Below are 27604 nucleotides of genomic sequence, written 5' to 3' on the forward strand. Positions count from 1 at the left end.
TGCTTTTTCCATTTGATGAATGGCAATGATCAATAAAATCATATTTGGCCCAGTTCAAATTGATTTTGTTGTTATCGGAAAACTTTTGCCGTTAACAATGTCGCTACAATTTGTTGGAACTGTCTTGTTACAGCATTGTCACGCGCAGCCTTCGTACAAGCTTGTTGTGACAGGCTTGTTACAACTTGATGACTATAACAACTTGTCAACAAGTTGCTCCAACAAGCTTGGTACAGCTTGTTGTCGACAAGCTTGGAACAAGTTGTTCCAACAACTTGCTACAAGTCTGCAAGCCAACAAGTTGTAGCAAGCTTGATGTCAACAAGCTTGCTACAACCTGTTGTCTCAACAAGCTTGTTACAACTTGTCAACAAGCTTGCTACAAGCTTGTTGAGCTAACAAGTTGTCAACAAGATGTGAGATTTTTAGGTGTAGTTTGCAATGTGATAGTACACACGTAAAAACGCACAAGTTGTAACAAGTCTGCAGCAGACTTGTAGCAAGCTTGTTCCAACAAGCCGATATCAGGTTGTGTTCGCACTGCTTGTCCCAAGCTTGTTTTGACGGACTTGTAGCAAGTTGTTGTCAGACTTGTAGCAAGTTTGTTGTGACAATGCTGTACCAAGGTTGTTGCCAACAAGCTTGCTACAAGTCTGACAACAACTTGCTACAAGCTTGTTGAACTTGAGCTGTTCCAAGCTAGTTATAACAAGGCCGTTACAAGCTTGTCGCGACAAGCTTGCTGCAAACATGGCCGCGCATTAAATCTCGCTTTAAAACACGCGTGTTTTCCCGGAGATTGTGAAACAAAGAACAAACAACACAAAGTTTGATGTAAAAATCATATTATTTTAAAAACAAATTCAAAGGTTAGCAATTAAATACAAACTTCACATTTGAAGTACCAAGATTACTAAAGGCTCAGTACAAGAACATATGTATTTTCCTTTCTGAGTATATAGCCTAATAATCAGTTCGTAAGAAAAGTTTCTTTGCATTCATATGGTAAAAATTAACTGGTGCATGAATATTCTTGTATAATACCAGTATTTCAGTCACTTGTTGAATTGACTTCGTCGTCCCAAGAATCAACAGCTAGCTGCACCTCATTCCTATAATTCACTTTGTTTGATACGACTTTCCGGCCAATACCTCAGTTTAGCTCCAGTTTGATAATCAAATTCCTATAAAGTATAATATACAATGGCTTCAGGAATCAGTTACTTTAAAAAATATGCAAATATTTTTGAGGAAACTGGTTTGCAAATACGTTGAGGAAACTCCATCCTGTCTGCTGTGGCGAGGGTCTTGCTTGCCATCCAAGTCTAATGTCAAATAAGTAATGTACAAATACTTTATTACCATAATACGTAAATATATATTATTATTTCTAATCATAGCATGCTAAAAACATACGCACAGATATTAAAAATAGGAAATTTTGCACTTTACCGCACACCTACACGTCATTAAAAATATTTGAATTATTGAATACAAAAAACCGGCAAAGTTTCGATTTTGATAAATATCCACAGAAACTAACAGTTCAATGTTTATAAAAAGCAATAAATTCAACAAATATTTTAAAAACTATATAGTTTTAAAAGGCTAGCTTGTGTACTATAATAAATTGTGTTGCCGGCGTTGTGTACGCCATATCAAATATTTGGATGAATTAAACGCACATACCTTTATTAAAACGTCGAACTGTAGTATTCTTCAAACTTTTTTAAGTTGCCCATCCGTTTTAACTGATATTTCAACGTTTATTAAACTTTTAAAGGCTTAAAAAATCAAAGGTTTTGGCACAAAGATAGCTCAATGACCAGGTGAATCAGTGAACTCTTGAAAAGAGCAGGGAAATTTGCAAATATACTGACGTATATTTCAACCAATGAGATCACTTATACATAGTTTAAACAGAGTCTGAACCAATGAGATTACTCCGTTGAAATCGTCACTTCCTCAACGGTTCAACGGTTATAGATATCCTTGAAACAAGGAAATGTTCATCTGTAATGTTTTTAAGGAATTCGGATTCTTTTCAAATCTTATTACTAAAAGAAGTTATGTATATATATCAAATTTATTGAACAATGTTCAAACGAAGAAAATGCAAACGGGACACGAGATCCCATGCGAGGCATTCTTCCGAACTTCGTTGCAGAGTGTTAAAGTGTTTAAAAGCTCGTTGATCTTGCTTTTTCCATTTGATGAATGGCAATGATCAATAAAATCATATTTGGCCCAGTTCAAATTGATTTTGTTGTTATCGGAAAACTTTTGCCGTTAACAATGTCGCTACAATTTGTTGGAACTGTCTTGTTACAGCATTGTCACGCGCAGCCTTCGTACAAGCTTGTTGTGACAGGCTTGTTACAACTTGATGACTATAACAACTTGTCAACAAGTTGCTCCAACAAGCTTGGTACAGCTTGTTGTCGACAAGCTTGGAACAAGTTGTTCCAACAACTTGCTACAAGTCTGCAAGCCAACAAGTTGTAGCAAGCTTGATGTCAACAAGCTTGCTACAACCTGTTGTCTCAACAAGCTTGTTACAACTTGTCAACAAGCTTGCTACAAGCTTGTTGAGCTAACAAGTTGTCAACAAGATGTGAGATTTTTAGGTGTACACACCTAAAAATCTCACATCTTGTTGACAACTTGTTGGCTCAACAAGCTTGTAGCAAGCTTGTTGACAAGTTGTAACAAGCTTGTTGAGACAACAGGTTGTAGCAAGCTTGTTGACATCAAGCTTGCTACAACTTGTTGGCTTGCAGACTTGTAGCAAGTTGTTGGAACAACTTGTACCAAGCTTGTCGACAACAAGCTGTACCAAGCTTGTTGGAGCAACTTGTTGACAAGTTGTTATAGTCATCAAGTTGTAACAAGCCTGTCACAACAAGCTTGTACCAAGGCTGCGCTTGACAATGCTGTAACAAGACAGTTCCAACAAGTTGTAGCGACATTGTTAACGGCAAAAGTTTTCCGATAACAACAAAATCAATTTGAACTGGGCCAAATATGATTTTATTGATCATTGCCATTCATCAAATGGCAAAAGCAAGATCAACGAGCTTTTAAACACTTTAACACTCTGCAACTGCAACGAAGTTCATAACTTCTTTTTATAATAAGATTTGAAAATAATCCGAATTCCTTGAAAACATTACAGATGAACATTTCCTTGTTTCAAGGATATCTACAACCGTTGAACCGTTGAGGAAGTGACGATTTCAACGGAGTAATCTCATTGGTTCAGACTCTGTTTAAACTATGTATAAGTGATCTTATTGGTTGAAATATACGTCAGTGTATTTGCAAATTTCCCTGCTCTTTTCAAGAGTTCACTGATTCACCTGGTCATTGAGCTATCTTTGTGCCAAAACCTTTGTTTTTTTAAGCCTTTAAAAGTTTAATAAACGTTGAAATATCAGTTAAAACGGATGGGCAACTTAAAAAGTTTAAAGAATACTACAGTTCGACGTTTTAATAAAGGTATGTGCGTTTAATTCATCCCAATATTTGATATGGCGTACACAACGCCGGCAACACAATTTTAATATTATAGTACACTAGATAGCATTTTAAAACTATATAGTTTTTAAAATATTTGTTGAATTTATTGCTTTTTATAAACATTGAACTGTTAGTTTCTGTGGATATTTATCAAAATCGAAACTTCGCCGGTTTTTTGTATTCAATAATTCAAATATTTTAATGACGATAAGGTGTACGGTAAAGTGCAAAATTTCCTATTTTTAATATCTGTGCGTATGTTTTAGCATGCTCTGATTAAAATAATATATATTTACGTATTATGGTAATAAAGTATTTGTACATTACTTATTTGACATTAGACTTGGATGGCATTCATGGCAAGCAAGACCCTCGCCACAGCAGACAGGATGGAGTTTCCTCAACGTATTTGCAAACCATTTGCTGTTGATTCTTGGGATGACGAAGTCAATTCAACAAGTGACTGAAATACTGGTATTATACAAGAATACTCATGCACCGCCACCAGTTAATTTTTACCATATGAATGCAAAGAAACTTTTCTTACGAACTGATTATTAGGCTATATACTCATGCAGAAAGGAAAATACATATGCTCTTGTACTGAGCCTTTAGTAATCTTGGTACTTCAAGTGTGAAGTTTGTATTTAATTGCTAACCTTTGAATTTGTTTTTAAAATAATATGATTTTTACATCAAACTTTGTGTTGTTTGTTCTTTGTTTCACAATCTCCGGGAAAACACGCGTGTTTTCAAGCGAGATTTAATGCGCGGCCATGTTTGCAGCAAGCTTGTCGCGACAAGCTTGTAACGGCCTTGTTATAACAAGCTTGGAACAGCTCAAGTTCAACAAGCTTGTAGCAAGTTGTTGTCAGACTTGTAGCAAGCTTGTTGGCAACAACCTTGCTACAGCATTGTCACAACAAACTTGCTACAAGTCTGTCAACAACTTGCTACAAGTCCGTCACAACAAGCTTGGGACAAGCGGTGCGAACACAACCTGATATCGGCTTGTTGGAACAAGCTTGCTACAAGTCTGTTGCAGACTTGTTACAACTTGTGCGTTTTTACGTGTGTAGTTTGCAATGTGATAGTACACACGTAAAAACGCACGAGTTGTAACAAGCCTGCAGCAGACTTGTAGCAAGCTTGTTCCAACAAGCTTGTTGCAAGATTTATTCGCACCGCTTGTCCCAAGTTGTTGTGACGGACGTGTAGCAAGTTGTTGTCAGACTTGTAGCAAGTTTGTTGTGACAATGCTGTACCAAGGTTGTTGCCAACAAGCTTGCTACAAGTCTGACAACAACTTGCTACAAGCTTGTTGAACTTGAGCTGTTCCAAGCTTGTTATAACAAGGCCGTTACAAGCTTGTCGCGACAAGCTTGCTGCAAACATGGCCGCGCATTAAATCTCGCTTGAAAACACGCGTGTTTTCCCGGAGATTGTGAAACAAAGAACAAACAACACAAAGTTTGATGTAAAAATCATATTATTTTAAAAACAAATTCAAAGGTTAGCAATTAAATAGAAACTTCACATTTGAAGTACCAAGATTACTAAAGGCTCAGTACAAGAACATATGTATTTTCCTTTCTGAGTATATAGCCTAATAATCAGTTCGTAAGAAAGTTTCTTTGCATTCATATGGTAAAAATTAACTGGTGCATGAATATTCTTGTATAATACCAGTATTTCAGTCACTTGTTGAATTGACTTCGTCGTCCCAAGAATCAACAGCTAGCTGCACCTCATTCCTATAATTCACTTTGTTTGATACGACTTTCCGGCCAATACCTCAGTTTAGCTCCAGTTTGATAATCAAATTCCTATAAAGTATAATATACAATGGCTTCAGGAATCAGTTACTTTAAAAAATATGCAAATATTTTTGAGGAAACTGGTTTGCAAATACGTTGAGGAAACTCCATCCTGTCTGCTGTGGCGAGGGTCTTGCTTGCCATCCAAGTCTAATGTCAAATAAGTAATGTACAAATACTTTATTACCATAATACGTAAATATATATTATTATTTCTAATCATAGCATGCTAAAAACATACGCACAGATATTAAAAATAGGAAATTTTGCACTTTACCGCACACCTACACGTCATTAAAAATATTTGAATTATTGAATACAAAAACCGGCAAAGTTTCGATTTTGATAAATATCCACAGAAACTAACAGTTCAATGTTTATAAAAAGCAATAAATTCAACAAATATTTTAAAAACTATATAGTTTTAAAAGGCTAGCTTGTGTACTATAATAAATTGTGTTGCCGGCGTTGTGTACGCCATATCAAATATTTGGATGAATTAAACGCACATACCTTTATTAAAACGTCGAACTGTAGTATTCTTCAAACTTTTTTAAGTTGCCCATCCGTTTTAACTGATATTTCAACGTTTATTAAACTTTTAAAGGCTTAAAAAATCAAAGGTTTTGGCACAAAGATAGCTCAATGACCAGGTGAATCAGTGAACTCTTGAAAAGAGCAGGGAAATTTGCAAATATACTGACGTATATTTCAACCAATGAGATCACTTATACATAGTTTAAACAGAGTCTGAACCAATGAGATTACTCCGTTGAAATCGTCACTTCCTCAACGGTTCAACGGTTATAGATATCCTTGAAACAAGGAAATGTTCATCTGTAATGTTTTTAAGGAATTCGGATTCTTTTCAAATCTTATTACTAAAAGAAGTTATGTATATATATCAAATTTATTGAACAATGTTCAAACGAAGAAAATGCAAACGGGACACGAGATCCCATGCGAGGCATTCTTCCGAACTTCGTTGCAGAGTGTTAAAGTGTTTAAAAGCTCGTTGATCTTGCTTTTTCCATTTGATGAATGGCAATGATCAATAAATCATATTTGGCCCAGTTCAAATTGATTTTGTTGTTATCGGAAAACTTTTGCCGTTACAATGTCGCTACATTTGTTGGAACTGTCTTGTTACAGCTTGTCACGCGCAGCCTTCGTACAAGCTTGTTGTGACGGCTTGTTACACTTGATGACTCACTTGGTTACAGCATGGTGCTACAAGTCTGCAAGCCAACAGCAGCCGTCGTACAAGCGTTGTGAAAGCTTGGAACAAGTTGTTCCAACAACTTGCTACAAGTCTGCAAGCCAACAAGTTGTAGCAAGCTTGATGTCAACAAGCTTGCTACAACCTGTTGTCTCAACAAGCTTGTTACAACTTGTCAACAAGCTTGCTACAAGCTTGTTGAGCTAACAAGTTGTCAACAAGATGTGAGATTTTTAGGTGTACACACCTAAAAATCTCACATCTTGTTGACAACTTGTTGGCTCAACAAGCGTAGCAAGCTTGTTGACAAGTTGTAACAAGCTTGTTGAGACAACAGGTTGTAGCAAGCTTGTTGACATCAAGCTTGCTACAACTTGTTGGCTTGCAGACTTGTAGCAAGTTGTTGGAACAACTTGTACCAAGCTTGTCGACAACAAGCTGTACCAAGCTTGTTGGAGCAACTTGTTGACAAGTTGTTATAGTCATCAAGTTGTAACAAGCCTGTCACAACAAGCTTGTACCAAGGCTGCGCTTGACAATGCTGTAACAAGACAGTTCCAACAAGTTGTAGCGACATTGTTAACGGCAAAAGTTTTCCGATAACAACAAAATCAATTTGAACTGGGCCAAATATGATTTTATTGATCATTGCCATTCATCAAATGGCAAAAGCAAGATCAACGAGCTTTTAAACACTTTAACACTCTGCAACTGCAACGAAGTTCATAACTTCTTTTTATAATAAGATTTGAAAATAATCCGAATTCCTTGAAAACATTACAGATGAAATTTCCTGTTTCAAGGATATCTACAACCGTTGAACCGTTGAGGAAGTTGACGATTTCAACGGAGTAATTCATTGGTTCAGACTCTGTTTAAACTATGTATAAGTGATCTTATTGGTGAAATTACGTCAGTGTATTTGCAAATTTCCCTGCTCTTTTCAAGAGTTCACTGATTCACCTGGTCATTGAGCTATCTTTGTGCCAAAACCTTTGTTTTTTTAAGCCTTTAAAAGTTTAATAAACGTTGAAATATCAGTTAAAACGGATGGGCAACTTAAAAAAGTTTAAAGAATACTACAGTTCGACGTTTTAATAAAGGTATGTGCGTTTAATTCATCCCAATATTTGATATGGCGTACACAACGCCGGCAACACAATTTTAATATTATAGTACACTAGATAGCATTTTAAAACTATATAGTTTTTAAAATATTTGTTGAATTTATTGCTTTTTATAAACATTGAACTGTTAGTTTCTGTGGATATTTATCAAAATCGAAACTTCGCCGGTTTTTTGTATTCAATAATTCAAATATTTTTAATGACGATAAGGTGTACGGTAAAGTGCAAAATTTCCTATTTTTAATATCTGTGCGTATGTTTTTAGCATGCTCTGATTAGAAATAATAATTAATATTTACGTATTATGGTAATAAAGTATTTGTACATTACTTATTTGACATTAGACTTGGATGGCATTCATGGCAAGCAAGACCCTCGCCACAGCAGACAGGATGGAGTTTCCTCAACGTATTTGCAAACCATTTGCTGTTGATTCTTGGGATGACGAAGTCAATTCAACAAGTGACTGAAATACTGGTATTATACAAGAATACTCATGCACCGCCACCAGTTAATTTTTACCATATGAATGCAAAGAAACTTTTCTTACGAACTGATTATTAGGCTATATACTCATGCAGAAAGGAAAATACATATGCTCTTGTACTGAGCCTTTAGTAATCTTGGTACTTCAAGTGTGAAGTTTGTATTTAATTGCTAACCTTTGAATTTGTTTTTAAAATAATGATTTTTACATCAAACTTTGTGTTGTTTGTTCTTTGTTTCACAATCTCCGGGAAAACACGCGTGTTTTCAAGCGAGATTTAATGCGCGGCCATGTTTGCAGCAAGCTTGTCGCGACAAGCTTGTAACGGCCTTGTTATAACAAGCTTGGAACAGCTCAAGTTCAACAAGCTTGTAGCAAGTTGTTGTCAGACTTGTAGCAAGCTTGTTGGCAACAACCTTGCTACAGCATTGTCACAACAAACTTGCTACAAGTCTGTCAACAACTTGCTACAAGTCCGTCACAACAAGCTTGGGACAAGCGGTGCGAACACAACCTGATATCGGCTTGTTGGAACAAGCTTGCTACAAGTCTGTTGCAGACTTGTTACAACTTGTGCGTTTTTACGTGTGTAGTTTGCAATGTGATAGTACACACGTAAAAACGCACGAGTTGTAACAAGCCTGCAGCAGACTTGTAGCAAGCTTGTTCCAACAAGCTTGTTGCAAGATTTATTCGCACCGCTTGTCCCAAGTTGTTGTGACGGACGTGTAGCAAGTTGTTGTCAGACTTGTAGCAAGTTTGTTGTGACAATGCTGTACCAAGGTTGTTGCCAACAAGCTTGCTACAAGTCTGACAACAACTTGCTACAAGCTTGTTGAACTTGAGCTGTTCCAAGCTTGTTATAACAAGGCCGTTACAAGCTTGTCGCGACAAGCTTGCTGCAAACATGGCCGCGCATTAAATCTCGCTTGAAAACACGCGTGTTTTCCCGGAGATTGTGAAACAAAGAACAAACAACACAAAGTTTGATGTAAAAATCATATTATTTTAAAAACAAATTCAAAGGTTAGCAATTAAATAGAAACTTCACATTTGAAGTACCAAGATTACTAAAGGCTCAGTACAAGAACATATGTATTTTCCTTTCTGAGTATATAGCCTAATAATCAGTTCGTAAGAAAAGTTTCTTTGCATTCATATGGTAAAAATTAACTGGTGCATGAATATTCTTGTATAATACCAGTATTTCAGTCACTTGTTGAATTGACTTCGTCGTCCCAAGAATCAACAGCTAGCTGCACCTCATTCCTATAATTCACTTTGTTTGATACGACTTTCCGGCCAATACCTCAGTTTAGCTCCAGTTTGATAATCAAATTCCTATAAAGTATAATATACAATGGCTTCAGGAATCAGTTACTTTAAAAAATATGCAAATATTTTTGAGGAAACTGGTTTGCAAATACGTTGAGGAAACTCCATCCTGTCTGCTGTGGCGAGGGTCTTGCTTGCCATCCAAGTCTAATGTCAAATAAGTAATGTACAAATACTTTATTACCATAATACGTAAATATATATTATTATTTCTAATCATAGCATGCTAAAAACATACGCACAGATATTAAAAATAGGAAATTTTGCACTTTACCGCACACCTACACGTCATTAAAAATATTTGAATTATTGAATACAAAAAACCGGCAAAGTTTCGATTTTGATAAATATCCACAGAAACTAACAGTTCAATGTTTATAAAAAGCAATAAATTCAACAAATATTTTAAAAACTATATAGTTTTAAAAGGCTAGCTTGTGTACTATAATAAATTGTGTTGCCGGCGTTGTGTACGCCATATCAAATATTTGGATGAATTAAACGCACATACCTTTATTAAAACGTCGAACTGTAGTATTCTTCAAACTTTTTTAAGTTGCCCATCCGTTTTAACTGATATTTCAACGTTTATTAAACTTTTAAAGGCTTAAAAAATCAAAGGTTTTGGCACAAAGATAGCTCAATGACCAGGTGAATCAGTGAACTCTTGAAAAGAGCAGGGAAATTTGCAAATATACTGACGTATATTTCAACCAATGAGATCACTTATACATAGTTTAAACAGAGTCTGAACCAATGAGATTACTCCGTTGAAATCGTCACTTCCTCAACGGTTCAACGGTTATAGATATCCTTGAAACAAGGAAATGTTCATCTGTAATGTTTTTAAGGAATTCGGATTCTTTTCAAATCTTATTACTAAAAGAAGTTATGTATATATATCAAATTTATTGAACAATGTTCAAACGAAGAAAATGCAAACGGGACACGAGATCCCATGCGAGGCATTCTTCCGAACTTCGTTGCAGAGTGTTAAAGTGTTTAAAAGCTCGTTGATCTTGCTTTTTCCATTTGATGAATGGCAATGATCAATAAAATCATATTTGGCCCAGTTCAAATTGATTTTGTTGTTATCGGAAAACTTTTGCCGTTAACAATGTCGCTACAATTTGTTGGAACTGTCTTGTTACAGCATTGTCACGCGCAGCCTTCGTACAAGCTTGTTGTGACAGGCTTGTTACAACTTGATGACTATAACAACTTGTCAACAAGTTGCTCCAACAAGCTTGGTACAGCTTGTTGTCGACAAGCTTGGAACAAGTTGTTCCAACAACTTGCTACAAGTCTGCAAGCCAACAAGTTGTAGCAAGCTTGATGTCAACAAGCTTGCTACAACCTGTTGTCTCAACAAGCTTGTTACAACTTGTCAACAAGCTTGCTACAAGCTTGTTGAGCTAACAAGTTGTCAACAAGATGTGAGATTTTTAGGTGTAGTTTGCAATGTGATAGTAATAGGTCAATGTCCGCATCTCGGATTTGTTTACGTTTTTTATCACGTGACAAGCACACGTGCTTTTCAGACCTGAAGTCGCGTATTGGATTCAACACAGAGGAGGTTGGACAGCTGTCACGTGAATTTCTCGACCAATGAGATTGCGCTATTTTCCAAGCGTGCTTGCGAAGATTTTGAGCGAGAAAATTTACATAAGACGGAGAAACATAAAAATATTGAGTATATTTTTTAAAGTTTACTGATTAAAACGCATATTTTTTGAAAAAAGATTCATTGGACTGGCGATATCTGTCGAGATTATCGAGGTAAGCGTTACTTTTTAAGTCGATTTTTATAACTGAAGTTGGTCGGGTCGTTCCGAAGTGATGAGTCATGTGCTTGTCTGTTTACAATTTTCAAAGTTGAAAATCTCGAATTCCTGTGGTTCGATTTTTGAGATTCTTTGTAAGAATGAAGTTAAGTATGTAAAAAAAAAATCGGCTGGATCGACCCCTTGCGACCCCACACCATTTCCGAGATATCGGGCTTTGAATTTACCACTCTTGTTTTGAGATGTTCAAAATAGCGCATTTCGGGTCAATGGGATATTTCCCTTTCAAATATTGTTTAACTACATAATTTGTAATATTAATGTAAATTTTATTTGTATTCATGGTTTAACTTCCTTAGTTATTAACATTTAGACGGGAAAATAGTATTTTTTTGTATTTTATATAGATTTCCATTTTTGGCAGTGACGACTCCTATGCTCATTCGCTAACGCCTAGCTGTAATCCCACAACGTGGTCAATTGAGTGTTAGATCAGCACATTTCAAACAACCAGAAGGCTTACCACCACCACCACCTTCACAAAATTGATAAATATGAAACATATTGTGTGATTATATGTTTTCACTTCTTCAGTAAAATAAACTGACATTTTATATTGGTTCTGTTCTTTAGATGCTTGTTGATGTTTACAGTTAGTGTGAGTTAAGATCTGCATTACTAAGCCATTGTGTGTTAGAACTGGCAATATTTATGTATATTAGGTTGATTGAAAAGCTAAAGGCATGAACACCTTATCTAGTACAATTGATCTTCAAGTTTGCATGAATTGTAAATGCTATTAGCATAGAAACAATAGCATAGAAACAAAAAACAATGGTGTGTGTATGCAGGTTTTTACTTTTTTGAACATCATGTAAATATATGTATAAATGCAAAATCTTGGCTGTTTTGTCAAGGCAATTTTACTTACAATATTTTATAACCATAATAAAATTTGATGAGTTTATTTATTTGTTCATCAATAAATACAGATTTACATATTTATACCATGTATTGTATGAATATTTTTCTAATTTTCTTAATACTGCAAGGGTTTGTATGAAATATCACATGACAGTGAAGTGCTTTGGTTATAGACAATAGGTTTTGAGGATATAAAATAGAAAGCCTGGTTTCCATACAACATTGTCAGGGTGTTGTGTTAACCATTAAGAAAAATATCTATCATTATTAGTTATTATGCAACAACTTGATTGTCATATGGAAACCAGACTAAAAACAAGTTGATGGCAAAAATGCTGGAAAAATCTACATAGGTTAGCCAATGGAAATAATTGCAGAAATTCACAACTTGCAAACCCTGGTTCTTATGAAATTATATGTCAACGTACACTCATACTAGCCCTTACAATCTGACCTTCCCATTTACCACGCCTCTTTATCCAGATTTTTGGATAAAATCCTATTTTTAAAAAGTTAACCCGAAACTTGATGTGTTCAACATAGACGTCTAGTATATCTCCTGCTGCAATCAGTGGATGTAAATACTTGCAATGTTCAGAAGCTATATATCCAACATTTTCCCATTGAGTTCCATAATGAAGATCAATAGCAATTGCATTTTGGTCCCGAGGATTCTCCGGCTCTGGTCTTAGTCTAACATTTACTGATTCATTATATTCAAGGGCAAGATATGCCTGTTCCAGATGATGTTGGTAACTTTGTTCATGAGCAGCTCCAATGCACTTGAATGGTAGAGCATGAGTGATTTCTTCCTCATCACTTTCAACTTCTTCACTTTCATCTTCTTCACTGTCCTCATTATTAATTTCGATGTCATCAAAATCAGGAGTAACCGCATCCACAGCGCTCGTATTTTCTGTCAATACACGATCCACATCAAAATCCCAAATTAAAAGCATTCTCTCCGCTTTACAATGAATAAATTCATCAGGGATAGTACCAAACTAAAAAAAAGTTTCAGTTAAATTTTAATACACAAATCAAGCCTTAAAAGTTAATAAAAAATATTAAAAAATGAGGTGTTGACAAGTACTTTATACTAACCTCAAATATAGTACTTGCTTTAACGTTGATGACACAAGGAGATTTAAGGCCATTCAACTTCGAAAGCAGTGCTTCGGTGTTTGGTATAATACAAAGTCTTCTTTCAGACGGAGTATTATGAAAGGCGAAATGGCAGCAAAGCCCATGCAGCTTAAAAAACGGTAAACTCGGTACAGTAAAAGATAAGTCGTAATGCGGATCGCAACAATACATATACATCATAGTATTTTGCACTATCGCAGCTTGAAAATCCTGTCTTTCGAAAGCATCCATTTTTCCTATACTCGCAGAGCTCTTCACATCACGACAGTCAAAACGTCAAATGAAGCGTTCGCATAATTGAGCGCTCAATACCCATCATGCTTTGCGGCCTGCTGTCCAACCTCCTCTGGATTCAACACAACCAAAATGCAACGCTTAAACAATGCCTAAGAAATAAGAATACTTCTTAAATGAATATATAGCTGTAAAATTCCCAGTAATTGATATTCATTGCGTGAAACCTCTCTGTTTTATCATGAAGACCCTAAAAGGCGGTTCTCTGAAGTGCGACATTGAGATGAAACTCAAAATTTTGCGTGGGTGGAAGACTGGGGATAGTAATTTTTTAGCATTTGGTAATTTTTAGCTTCATTTAGTAATTTTTGATAGGTTGGTTTGGTAATTACCTCTCGAAAAGCTGGTCTCACAGGGCGCATTGCTATTTTTGCTGTGCTCAAATTGCAAAGATGGCTCTATCGGCGGACAATGTTCTGGATATGCTACGGCTCAGAAATCGTGAATCTGACGACGAAGGTCTATCTACTGACGAAGAGGATGATTTAAATCACCTTTTGGCCGATTCTGCTAGTGATCCAAGGCAAGTATTTATGTATTTTTAGCGAACAGATATTGTCGCGTGACCTTTGCTGCTTATCATATTTCTAAATATAACACAATTTCTTGCTTTGAATATAACAAATATAGGGCTTGTAGTATATTGTCAGTAAAATCTAAGGTTTGAAACGTGCATCACCATAGTGCTTCCCACATGTGGTGACCCACATGGCCTGGGCATTTATATTTTGCATTCTTGTCTCATATTGCACAGGATAATACCATAGAATTGTATGTTTATGCTATTTTTGTGTTTTCATAGTGAATCCAGTGATGGGGAAGAAGATGGAGAAGATGAAGTTGATGTCAATCAGGGGGGGGATGGTGAATTGGGGGAGAGTAGTGGGGAAAGGGCCCGATCCCCAATTAGGGAGCGAGGTGGCCCCACTTCTGTAACATCTACCAACAGAGGAAGAGGTAGTAGGGGCAGGGGAAGAGTGGGCAGAGTCATTTCTGAAAGTGGTAGGGCCAGGGGTGGAAGTGGTAGGGCCAGAGGTGGAAGAGGCAGAGTTGGAAGGGGTGATAATGATGAGATGTATAAATCGTATGATCACCCGGATGTTGGGAATAACATCCCTGCCTTCAAGCCAAAACGTCCACCTGGAATCCATTTTGAGGGCCCTGTTTTGAGGGGAGGGATGACAACTGCCTTACATTTTTTTCGACTCTTTCTCACCACTGATATGATCAAATCAGTTGTTGCCCACACTAACAGCTATGCTTACATGAAAATTTTAGCTGGGGGCCATAATTCATATCTCACTAGTGAAGGGAGCTGGGCAGCTACTACTGAGGCTGAGATAAATAATCTGATTGCTATTTTAATTTATTTTGGTTTGGTTAGGGTAGACTCAGATGTTGAAAAGTATTGGAGCACAAAGACACTTTATCATGGTCTTTGGGCTAGGTCCATACTTTCCCGTATTCGATATAAAGCCCTAATGGCTTTCTTGCATGTGGTAGACCCTGCTAATGAGACCCCAGGTGATAAGCTTCGTAAGGTTGATGAGTTCCTTGCATCATTCAAGAAACGATGCAGTTTATTATACCAACCTCACCAAAATATAGCAGTTGATGAACGAATGGTAAAGTCGAAAGCAATATCAGGGATTAGGCAATACATGAAAAACAAGCCTACAAAGTGGGGGATCAAACTTTGGGTATTGGCAGATAGCTCTAATGGGTATACCATCGACTTCAATGTATATATTGGCAAGTCTAAGCATGATGCACCATCAAGTCATGGCCTTGGATATGATGTGGTGATGAAGCTGGTAAACCCTTACTTAGGACAGGGCTATCATGTCTACTTTGATAATTTTTTTTCATCACCCAAGTTAGTACATGATCTTTTTTTGCAGGCCACCCCATCATCAGGGACATGTAGGATAGACAGAGAGGGTTTTTCCAACTCAATGAAGAATGTAAAAGTGTGGGCAAGGAAGGAAAAGCGAGGGAGTATGCGATGGGAACGAGAGTCAAATGTCCTAATATTACAATGGATTGACAACAAACCTGTTTCATTAGTGACATCAATTGATTCGGCGAATGAGAAGGTAGTTGCGAAGAGAAGAAGGAAGAAAGATGGTGTGTACTCTGAAGTTAGCGTAGACCAGCCCTATGCCTTCTATCGATATAATCAGTATATGAATGGGGTGGATAGATCAGATCAGATGCTGGCTTGTCACAACGTTTCACGTAAATGTTATAGATGGTGGAAGACTTTGTTCTTCCACCTTATTGATATTGCCGTTGTAAATGGTTTTCTCCTTTTCCAACAACATCGTAGAGAGAATCCAGACAATCCAGCTTTGAATCGTCATAACACATACTCAATTGTCAATTTCAGAGAAGAAATTATAAGGGAGATTTGTGGGTTGCCAGAGTATGATGTGCCTCCTGTGAATGAATTTGTTCCACCTGCCCCTCCTCCAGATGATCAGTTCTGTACTGTTCATTTGATACGTTTCACTCCAGACGTGAGACGTCATTGTGTTGTGTGCTATGCTGCTCGCCGTGGGAAGAAAAAAGTCACAACTTATTGTTCTGCTCCCCAGTGCAATCGGTACATGCATGCATCTGGCGAGTTTGAATGTTTTAGTGCATGGCATAGTAGGGATTATCCTCACAGATCATGAGTACTTCTAGTTTAGGTAATTTAGATGGATATTTTGTCCAAGATCAAGTTTGTCAAACAATGAAATCTGTGTCATATTTCCCATTGTGATTGCAGATCATAGCTTTGACATACATTTCCATTTTTGAATAAATTTTGATCCCTATATTTCAATAAAGTGTGTTGTGAATGAAGTTATGTGTTATGATATATTTTTGCATGTTTCTGCATATCATGTACAATCTTACAACTTGCCTCTCAGGCTTTGTTCCCAGTCATATCAGTAAAAAAATTGTCTTTAAACGTTGCAGGACACAAAGGTGATAACTAGAGCTGAAATGTATTGTATAGTACAACGTTTTGGTTTGGGAGGGGTGGTTTGACAAAAGGTGGCTTCAAAATGCTATCAATTGTCTTTTTGCTCAATTTATAAGTATTTTGCTATTAGAAATGATAGGTAAAAATTCAATTCTGAAAGCCAATAACAATACTATGTTGTAACCATAAATATATGTTAGTGACATAGTTGCTAAAGTGAATATACATGTAAGTCAAACATGCAGCAAGATATTGGCGTCGCAAATATGGTAGAATTCAAAAAATGACAAAAAAATATTTCCTTTTTATGAATCACCTTCAAACTAGGCCAGAATGTGCCTAACACTCTACTCTAAATTTTCATCTAGAAAATGTATACACCCGACTATTGTCTATTACAAATCCTACATTCTGATTGGCTACTCAACCATTGTCTATTCGTGATGGTGAACGTTTGGGAAAAATTACCGTATAAAATTGAATTAATTAAATTTTTTTCGGTGTAATTGCGGTGTATCGATTATTTTCTCGAAATTGATATATCATTATTATTATTATTATTAAAACTTTATTTCATGAGGGATTCACATTGTTACCTTAAGGTATTCTTCCCAATGGCCCTCGAAAGGTAATATGCAAGATTTCATCGCGAGAAACATTGGCAACGAATGATATGCTTGCATACAGTGCAGCTAAATTCATTAACATGGTCTACTTCATTGTTTAATTGAAGAAAAAAGGTTTTAAGCTTTTTTTTATAAGAGTTAGGTGAATAATTTTCAACGATTTTTAACTCAGAAGGTAAAGAATTGAATAGACTTGCACCACTATAAGATATCTTAGATTTAGCCTGCTCAGTCTTGACTAAAGGGATCTTTAAGTCTGTCGTTGTCGATCTAGTTTGAATTGGATGAGAGTCGCGAACGTAAACAAACAACCTTCGGAGATCTGGTGGCCAAGGAGTTTTTAAAGCATTGAAAACCATAAGAATTTTTCTCATTTTTATCAAGTTGAAGATAGGTATCCAATTAAGTTGACGGAAAAGTAATATTGAGGGTACTTCGGTTGGTAATTCAAGAATTAGTCTTGCAGCTCGTTTCTGTAGTTTTAGAAGGCACGTTATTAGTTCTTTATTTGCGTTTCCCCAGAGTGTACAACAGTATAATAGATGTGGGTAGATTAGTGCAGAGTAAAACTGAATACGACATTTTAGAATAAGGTGACTGCGTATGCGTTTTAACAGATAGAGTCTAGAGTTTATTATGTTGTAGATAGTGTGAATTTGCCTATCCCATTTCAAATATTGATCAAATGTGACACCAAGTAAAACAGCAGAAGAAATCTCCTTAATAGTATGGTTGTTGATCTCAATAGTTATTGGGTCAAGATCTGAAAATTTGGGTTGGGAGAATATTTTCATAATTTTAGTCTTTTTCGAATTGAGAGACATTTTGTTGTGAGTAGTCCAATGTGACACTGAAGTAACGTACCGTATCTAGGTACAGGGTGTACACTAAAACAATTAGACAGCTCGCCTTCGTTGTCTATTCGCTCATTAGACAACTCGGACTCGTTGTCTAATTGTTAAATAGAAACACGCTTCTCGACCAATCAGCACGCGCGCACTATAAATGTTATATTATAAAGCTTTTTGTTAATTTGTTTTGTGCGTGTGAGTTTGGAAGAACGAGAATTTCGAAGAACACGTTATTTCGAGATTTGTTTCGTCTGTATAAATATTGTAATTAGATTCAATTACAAATTTTCATTACATCACTTCGCTTGTCAATTTCGGCGGGGAAAGTCCCGTGTTTCTATTTAATAGCAAGTATAAGATGCACCAAATCTACCGTGACGCGGACGTGACATAAAAACTGCTACTAATGTTAGGAAACCAGTATTAATTTGTTTTACATACAGCTCTGACTTTGTTTATAAAAAAGAGTCTCTAATTTCCATCTCTGTTGGGAAACTGTGGAAATTATAGCAGTATTACTTCACGTCCTCGTCGGATTTGGTGAATCTTAAACTCACTAATAATTAGTCGCTGAGGGCGAGGTGATTACAAGCTAATATTCACTGTGCCGAAGGCTTGTAACCATCGAGATTGAGAGGACTAATTGTTTTTAGTATAAATTTCGATGTGTTTACAAATAATAATAATCAACATAATTTCATAAAAAAATTATAATCACTTCAAATTTCTTATTTGAGAAACAACAACCAAAAGCTATAGTCACCGATCTCTTCAATCACTTCATAGTATAAATTTCGAGGTGACTATTGATTCTTCTGCATTATTCTGATTGGTCAAGATTCACTCTCTCTGAAGTAATAATCACTGGTGATTATAGCTTTTTAGTATTTTTGAACTAGTGAATATAATAAATCCTCAAATTTGACGTAATATGCTGTTATTTTCACCTTCAGGAAAAATGGCGGTTAGCCGTTTATAGCCAAAAGGCATGCATTTATAGTATGCGCATGCTGATTGGTCATTCATAATAAAACATTTATAGTACGCGCGTGCTGATTGGTCGAGAAGCGTGTTTCTATTTAACAATTAGACAACGAGTCCGAGTTGCCTATGAGCGAATAGTCAACGAAGGCGAAGCCTGAGGCGAAGCCTGAGTTGACTATTCGCTCATAGACAACGAAGGCGAGTTGTCTAATTGTTCCTGTACCTAGATATATTAATTTCGAGAAAATAATCGATACACCGCAATTACACCGAAAAATAATTCAATTTTATACGGTCGCGCGAGCAAAATTTTCCCAAGCATGCACCATCACGAATAGACAATGGTTGAGTATAGGTAATCAGAATGTAGGATTTGTAATAGACAATAGTCGGGTGTATACTAAAACTGTATAGAAACACGGGACTTTTCCCGCCGAACTTGGCATTCGAATTATAACAATCGAATTATCATACTGATTTGCACGGACTCGTTTTTCCACTAGGGACGGCGGAGCATTATATCAAGTGCGGGGGCTACATCTTTACTCCTACTTATGATGTTATAAAAACGATTCCAATTTCCGAATACTAAGCACTGCTCAGTAAATAAGAAGTGTAAAAATCTTTTGGTTTTACTGTAAATACAAAGTGCGGGGGCTTTACTCCCCCAGCCCCGCCGTCTCTGCCCACTGATTATTCAGGATCGCTAGGGATACATTCAAGTTTGCATCCCTTGAAATTTTTGAAACAGGATAAAAAAAAAATCATGATTTTGTAGTGGACCACCTATATAAATGGCCTGCAAAGTTTTTTCACGCAAAAATAGATGAAAATTACTTACTTTCTCAAAGTTATATTAGCATTGAAAATGATATTTTCTAAGCTGCAAATTTGCATATAGTACGGAATATCCATTGTGTGATATTGAATTTGACATTGATAGTACAAATGACCGGCAAAATGGATAAGAAACTATAACAAATAATGAAGTTGAAAGCGAAGTGTAGATGTATTTACAATTCCCGGTTCTCTCAGCCTTTTGAAATTGTTTCATTTTTTGCCTGATTTCAAAATCAATATAATAAACTTAAAATCGCACTTCGTGTCGTGCATTTTTGTTGTGAAATCAAACTTGTGAAGTTGCACTTCGGCTTCTCGGTCCTGCGATTTTGTAAACACGCGTTTGATTTCCCAACAAATTGCAATTACCATTATATCCAAGTAAAGTGTAAGAACTTCAAACAAAGTTCTAGCATTTCTTTCCGTTTAGTTATTTTTCGTTATATTTCGAAATGCATTTCGAAAACGTATTTTGCCAATTTAAATCACTTACATTTTTATCGAAGCCTAGTAGTGACATAAATCGGAGTTTTAGTCTTGTCGAAGCAAAAACATCATATCGAAAAAAAATCACTGTATTGATATACTATAGCTATATATATTTAGTAAATAATCCCATTTTAAGACATGATTTCTGTATGTTAAGTATTTGTAAAGTTTGTATAATTATTTTTTATATTCGTGCCAATTCTTTTCCCGATGTCGATATCGTTTATTTTCAGCCACGCCAAGTTTTCTGGTCTGTACGTGCTTCTCCACCTGACAGGATTTTTCGAAATTTCGATTTTTTCATTTTGGACGCTTTTGGTATCGTTGACATTGTTGTAGCAGATTTTTGGATAAAATTAGTTCCTGAAACTGTAATTCTCTTTGGTGACCAATTGTTTGGTAGTGCGGCAGACGTCTTTATCATGCCACTTTCTGAAGCTGTAACTATCTTTGGTGACATGTTGTTTGGTAGTGCGGCAAACGACTCTCTCATGTTACGTTCTGAAGTTCTTGCACTTACAGGAATATTTTCACTTTCTTGCACGCGATTTGGTCGGATTTCATTTGTTGGCACGACTGCCTCAGACATGCCCATTCCTGACGTCTGCCTTTCTGTCGTCCCTATTCTTGACATCATTGACGCGGTTGTCGTTTTCAGTGCTGCAGACGCCACAGAAGCTTGGCTGGCCTCAAGTATTGCAGGTGGTGGCTCTTTATATTCCAGGCGATTTTTTGATACAAAATCCGCTGCTTGTTTGGAAACGCCTGGTGTGACTTCAACATTAACTGCCAAGCCAAGAGCGTTTCCAAAACCGGTTGCAGCCACAATTTTAACGTGATATTGCTTTTCTGGATGTTCATCAACGTCCGGCGTAAAAACATGATATTGCCACTCGTAATACCTTTCAATCCTTGTTGACGTGATTCCGTAGATTTTTTTGTCGGGGATATCGTCAAGAATTCTGTTGTACTTCGATAAGTCGGAATTCAACTTATTTATGTCACCATTATTCTTGATTAAGCTTTGCCCCAAAAATTCAAGAACATCTTTCATATCCTGAAGTCCGAATTTGTTCTCAATAACAAAGAGCGTATATACATGCAGGATTTCCACTCTCCAATTTTAATGGAAACCATGTTCCAATAACAATATTATAGTCCATACCAGCGATTTGATAGGACAGGAAATAGACTGTGTGTTTGAAAGTGTCTTTTATGTTTACTCCACCTAGCGGAATTTCCCATGAAATAGTCCCGTCTTCCGAAGGGTTAATGTCCCATGGAACGATGGATGTCGTATGTCCGGCAGTTATATACCAACTGGGGTTAATCAGCGATATTTTATTTGATCTGTTTTCTAATAAAATAGTTCCAGTTTGCGATGCAGGTACAAATTTCATTAGCTATATAATGTAAATAAATATATGGTTAGAAAAAAAAAGGCGATCGGCTTTACGAAGTTTGGATAGAGCTATTATAGCTACATCCACTGATAGTGGGTTTTTTAATCGCTCTAAAATTGCCTGTGTTTGGGATAATTTGAATTGAACTTTCTTTAAGTATCGTTTCCATTTTCATTGTTAGGTCAATATCTACAATTTTATTACTTTTTAAAGTATATTTTTAAATTTTAAAAGTTGAACAAACAGTTGAGAAAAGATGTATCCGCGGTGAATATCCCCATCCAACCTTCGTACAACCGTCCGCTGTGTGAAGTCATGAATAATCGCACATTAAACAGATTAAGAAGGGAATTAAACAGGTAGAAATATATTTTTATACTTACAGCTATGACATCTTAAGTGCCTCATAATCCTAGTTTAAGCGTTTTTATGAAATTATGCCCTAAATTGATACCTTTTTATACATTACGTTGAGAGCTGTAGTCATCAATCCCACAGTAATAGCTTCAACTGTACCGCCCTGTTTCAAAAGTAGAGGTTGAGTTACACGAGGAAGATCGTCGTTTTTTACCACCGTTAATTTCCCTTTTTTTTCCGATGTCATCTGCGCGCGAAACTTAAATTTAATACTCTTCCCACCAATTTGTAACGGTGGCAAATCGACCTGTACGAAAGAACCTGTATTTTTTGTTTTCGTCAAAGAAGCTTTCATTTTAAGATAAATCTTTTTAAGGTAGTTTTCGGTCTCGTGGAATCTTTTGGAGATTTCTACGTAAAACCTATTAGTTGACCCCGCCGATACTTTCCAAAATATCACTAAGAACCGATCAGTTGTTTCGATCCTATAGAAAAGCAATCCAGCTGTAGCTTGACCACTGGGTGTCGCTTCGAAAAGCGTTTCTATCGTTGCCCTGACTCCTATATTTAAAGGTACAGGCATCGGATGTTTTCCGTGTTTTAGGTACAGAAGTGGGTCGACGAGACGGAAACTAGTTAGATCATTATTGTGAACGGACAAAGCACATTTGGGAACGCCAATTCTGTCAACCTTGAGAAGCTTTTCAAGGATTGTGCTTGTCATTGATCCAGTTGCCAAACGAATAAATGGTGTTTCAAATGGAAATGCAACAAATGCTGAACTGTTGAAGAATTTGTCAACCGAAAACAATATACTGACAGCCAGTGCTATCCGTAGCCAAGCCATCTTTAACTGGAAAACGGCAAAAATAATCTTCACGGAAGAATGGGACTGAAGAAAATGAAACTGATTTCCTAATGCGGATTACATAGTGGTTAAGCCATTTTTTGCACATAAGGATTATAGTTTTTATGCCTGGTGGTATGATTGTATAGTTTATATAGTTAATTAACATCTTTTGCGATTGCATGACCCTGGAAGGCTGGAACAGCGCAATACATGTTATATACAACCTTATATATATGGTCAAGTTTACTGATAAAACTGGGTCGATTTATTTTTCTATTTCTGTTGACGAGCATGTTCAAAAAGTTAGAATTAAATGCAATAATTTACGGTCATGCATAAATAAATAAAGATCTATAGTCTATAAATTTCGATAAAGTAAATTTCGAAAACGTTCAAAATATTTGGGCTTGAATAATATATTATATATATAATTTCAATTTACTATCCATAATCTAGGTGACAAATGCAACAATAACTGCTCTATATATAAGGCAAGTGTGGGGCTGTTCTGTCGAAGCTAGGCTAAAGTGTTAATTGGCTGTTATTAAACAGGATTTAAATGATATCAGGTCATAATTATCTTTATCCAGATTATCTCTGAAAATTTTATTGTAGTTAAATCGTGGTCACTAGAGTAGCTAGCCTTACGATTTGTCACGCTATACTAATATTTTAGGGTGTGAAAACAATGAATTTCTAAAGAAACGAATAAGTATAATAACCTGGAATTTGGATAGCGGGACTGTTGAATTACAACTCTATCACTAACTACAGCCTTCCTGCTGAACAGGGTGTATCAAGAAAAAGTAGACAATTTTGAAATGTTTAGAAAACTATAAATTTATCAAAATATCTCATAGATTTGTGCTAGTATAGGTACTTTGGCATCTTCAGGTCATTCTAACACTAAAAACAAACAGAAAAATTGACCTCGAAAAATGGAAGAGCGGTTTGTGGAAGCATAATTTTGAATGGCTTGTGCAAACATGAATGAGAGGTTTAAAATCCAATTTGAATTCAAGGGCTGAACGTTTGGGTATTTGTTTACAAAGAATCGAAATTTCAGAAATTTTGATGAAAATTAAGTCAGCCGCGCAACTGCGTAAAAGTGGGTTTTTTTCCGTTTAACTCGCAGCTTGAGTAACTTTTTTCACAACACCATTGTTAGTTTAATCACCCGAGCAATCATTCATGCATGAAATCATTCGTGCATGAAAAAAGTTACTCAAGCTGCGAGTTAAACGGAAAAAAGCCCACGTTTACGCAGTTGCGCGGCTGACTTAATTTTCATCAAAATTTCTGAAATTTCGATTCTTTGTAAACAAATACCCAAACGTTCAGCCCTTGAATTCAAATTGGATTTTAAACCTTTCATTCATGTTTGCACAAGCCATTCAAAATGATGCTTCCACAAACCGCTCTTCCATTTTTCGAGGTTAATTTTTCTGTTTGTTTTTAGTGTTAGAATGACCTGAAGATGCCAAAGTACCCATACTAGCACAAATCTATGAGATATTTTGATAAATTTATAGTTTTCTAAACATTTCAAAATTGTCTACTTTTTTTTTATACACCCTGTATAACATATAGCCTGTGACAGTCATGGTCTGTCACTTCATCAAGGGACACTGCATGCACACTTGATTCTCTGTCCAAACACTGTGATTGAATTGAACACACCCCCAACCTCCGGCCCTCATGCATTTTAGACAAGTTCAACGGTCGTGTTTATATCTCGTTTATTGTTGGTTTCGAAACGGAAGGTCGTTCTAGTTGTTATTTCGTAAAAGACCTTTTGGCAAAAACAAGTTGTTATTTTCCGTTTTAGCGCGAAGATTTACCCCAAATGCGTAAATTTGCTTAGAAAATGCACAATGCGGTTGCCTTGCCTAGCCACGCTATGTCCGTCACAAATTGCTGTTTCTATGAATACGACTATGTTTTTAAGATTCGGTTCATTCTACACAAAAAAAGCTTACCTAACCTATAGGTTATTCATTCATTCTTCGTTCTCGAATGTGGACGCTTGTAAGAAAGCAAAGGTTTTTGCTACAGTTCTATATATATTCACGTTGTTCATTAAGTTATATAAAAAGTGCACTAGTCCACCTGTTTTCAACAGAAAAAATAAGCTTTCTTTGTATACTATCGCTGGCAGGGCAGTAACTTTTTTAGTGAACTTCATAGCGGGGCTCGGGATTTTTATACGACAACCCAAGCGGGACTTTTTTTAATATTTAGAATTGATTTGCTCCAGCACCGCGCCGTATACACATAAATTTTGCATGGGCCTGTTCCAAGTCGTCATCCTGTTACAAGTTCGTTTGCCCTAATGATAATAAGGGGGGAAAGTGAAACAAGAGTAAGAATAGTTTTGATCCTATCTTTGAACCACTGCCCATAACAAACAAAAGTTATGGCACCTCCACTTTTTGCAATTTTAAGGCAGTCCACCACAATTTTTTTTCTATAATTTTGAAAAATATAAAAATCTGTTCATGCCATATTGAAAGCCGAGTTGTTTTGAGTGAAAAAAACTTGTAGAAATCTTTAGTCACTATACAGTAGTTACCCAAACCAGACACACAAAATGGGGAAAATAGACGAATTTTGTAAACACGATAACTAACTTGGTCGATTCTTAGATAGATCTAACGATCTATTTAAAATAAACAATTGCTATTTTACTTAGACTGAAAGGAATACATCACTTTTTGTTTATGTCCGACCCATTTGTCTTTAAAGTCAACCATGAACATTTCATCAAGTTAGCTTATTACTTTTTAAGTTATTGTGCTCGAAAGTAAGGGTTACGAAAATTTCACTGAATTACGAAAAATAGGTACACTAAGCGTACATATGTCTGTGCTGGTTAAAGAATAATAATTTTGAACAGTAATGACTGTTTTATTTGAAAGAGAACAGAAGAGTTTTTATATGATGCACTGAGACCGTTCATGACTTGCAAAATTTAAGGCGATATTTTTGAATTGAAAAAAACTCTTTGCGATTGTTTTAAAATGTTGCTTAGTGGAGGCCAAACAGAACAATTGTGCGTCTGTAGACGTAAATCGTAAATATATAAACTGTTGGCATATGATATTGCCTACATTTTCACCATGTGTTATCGATATGATCGAAAGGAAGCATTTTTCATATTCTGTAACGAGTGCGGTCCTGAGTGAGTGAGAACCTCAGAAACCACAGTTTGCCGCAATCTGGGCGCCGAATGTTAATAAATAAACATCAAAATTACCAACCCTCCTCCTTTCGCATCCGGGCTTGGGACTTTTATCGATACTATGTCCAAAGACTATAAGGTTTTACTACGAGGGTAGGGCAAAACCATATCAGGGGAAAACCATATCAAATATCATTGATTTACGATCTATAGGTAAATTCATATTAATAAGTGTATATAAAGCCATTTGGCGCGATCCTATGATCCTATCTAACGACTAACTAAACACGCAAATTTTTGTTAAATGTAGTCCTGTAGTCCTGAAGACCTCTTGTGAGCAATTAAACTTGACTTAATTTAAATCCGAACAGTATGAATTAAATTAAAATATATTCAAGACAATTTACACACAAAATTTCCATTCAGCGCAGTCACGCAAACTTTTATAGTCATTTATATGAGTGATATATATTTAAGATGAAGACAGAAAGAATGTTTAGTATCGTTCATACCTGACAGGAACATGAAGCGCACATCTATTAAGTTGGCTGTTCGGAAATTGCAGCTTTGAGAACGCGCATACACGAACATTGACGCACTGGCGCTCTGACGAATGACGATTGCCTCTTCTCGACCAGTAAATCCGTACACAACTGTTTCAGATCCGAATTTCCGAAAGTTCTCTTAAAACATTTTCTCTACAACTTGACTGGTCGAAAATATTAACTAAATTTCTTAGTACGTTTTCTGAATGAATGGCCATTGCCCACTAAGTTCAACTCACGTTTATAATAGGGCAATGCTGTTGTTAGCTATATTGAACGAACTTTCCGAGGCTTCACGATAATTTTATTTCTTGCGCAATCAAAACACAGCCAAGGTATCGAAGGGTATCCAACGTCACAGATACACGACCTATGATTGGCTAGATACCCTCCAAGGTATCCAAATGCCTTATTTAGTTACTATTTTTAGTAAAATTTGAACCGCGGACCGTATCAGTACACCGTGGACGCATAAAAAATATTTTCCCGATCAATTTCCGATTGAATTTAATCCCTCGGTTCGTGCTTTCGGAAAGTTCTCGGCTTTTTTCGGTAAATCTCCATTTAACGACATAGAAACGTATTACATTTATACGTTAAGAGCTGTAATTACTCGAATTTTCATTATTTTTTGTAAACAGAAATAGCATGCGATAAAATGGAATATTTTTGGAATATTTTATAGAAAATATTTTACGGGAAAATCTGACCGTATCTAGAGCTACGCTCGATACCCTCTGGATCCGCCCCTGTGATAGACATTAAAAACACATACACTGAAGGAAAATCATAGCAACATGATATTTGTTAAAATAGCTAGATTCTCTCAATCAGGCTACTGGGAGATGGAAA

General features: G+C 36.2%; 3 protein-coding genes across 6 annotated transcripts in view; 1 reads left to right on the forward strand and 2 right to left on the reverse strand.

Annotated features, from left to right (window-relative positions):
* The window catches only part of LOC114529600 (piggyBac transposable element-derived protein 4-like), a 29745-nt gene extending 13318 nt beyond the window's left edge, over nucleotides 1-16427 (forward strand). The window contains exons 2-4 of one of the 4 annotated variants that reach the window (XM_028551417.1): nucleotides 14008-14175; nucleotides 14455-15528; nucleotides 16042-16427. In XM_028551417.1, coding sequence (XP_028407218.1) covers nucleotides 14045-14175; nucleotides 14455-15528; nucleotides 16042-16330 — 1494 coding nt within the window. In that variant the 5' untranslated portion in view covers nucleotides 14008-14044 and the 3' untranslated portion in view covers nucleotides 16331-16427. Of the gene's footprint in view, nucleotides 1-13951; nucleotides 14176-14454 lie in introns of those variants that run through there. The other 3 variants (XM_028551418.1, XM_028551414.1, XM_028551415.1) reach the window with 3 other exon arrangements.
* LOC114529602 lies at nucleotides 12074-13698 on the reverse strand. Its single transcript, XM_028551419.1, has 2 exons — nucleotides 13317-13698; nucleotides 12074-13216 (listed from the first exon to the last, which is right to left on the reverse strand). The coding sequence occupies exons 1-2, from the start codon at nucleotides 13587-13589 to the stop codon at nucleotides 12632-12634; spliced, it is 858 nt and encodes a 285-aa protein (XP_028407220.1). The 5' UTR covers nucleotides 13590-13698; the 3' UTR covers nucleotides 12074-12631.
* Nucleotides 16428-20616: 4189 nt separating the features above from the next.
* On the reverse strand, nucleotides 20617-22412 carry LOC114529594. The gene is made up of 2 exons (XM_028551409.1): nucleotides 22274-22412; nucleotides 20617-21819 (listed from the first exon to the last, which is right to left on the reverse strand). Exon 2 carries the CDS (start codon nucleotides 21468-21470, stop codon nucleotides 20646-20648), a length of 825 nt encoding a protein of 274 aa, XP_028407210.1. The 5' UTR covers nucleotides 21471-21819; nucleotides 22274-22412; the 3' UTR covers nucleotides 20617-20645.
* Between the last annotated feature and the right edge of the window lie 5192 nt (nucleotides 22413-27604).

The sequence above is a fragment of the Dendronephthya gigantea genome, unplaced genomic scaffold, assembly GCF_004324835.1.
Source record: "Dendronephthya gigantea isolate DGI-Jeju-01 unplaced genomic scaffold, DenGig_1.0 000057F, whole genome shotgun sequence".
Taxonomy (NCBI): domain Eukaryota; kingdom Metazoa; phylum Cnidaria; class Anthozoa; order Malacalcyonacea; family Nephtheidae; genus Dendronephthya; species Dendronephthya gigantea.

Bases quoted from the DNA above. Each gene is read 5' to 3' on its own strand.
- LOC114529602 (XM_028551419.1), bottom strand. From the start codon at position 13,589: ATGGATGCTTTCGAAAGACAGGATTTTCAAGCTGCGATAGTGCAAAAT. The intron at 13,217-13,316 runs GTTAGTATAAAG...ACTTTTTTTTAG, and splicing joins AAGCAAGTACTATATTTGAG to TTTGGTACTATCCCTGATGA.
- LOC114529594 (XM_028551409.1), bottom strand. From the start codon at position 21,470: ATGAAAGATGTTCTTGAATTTTTGGGGCAAAGCTTAATCAAGAATAAT.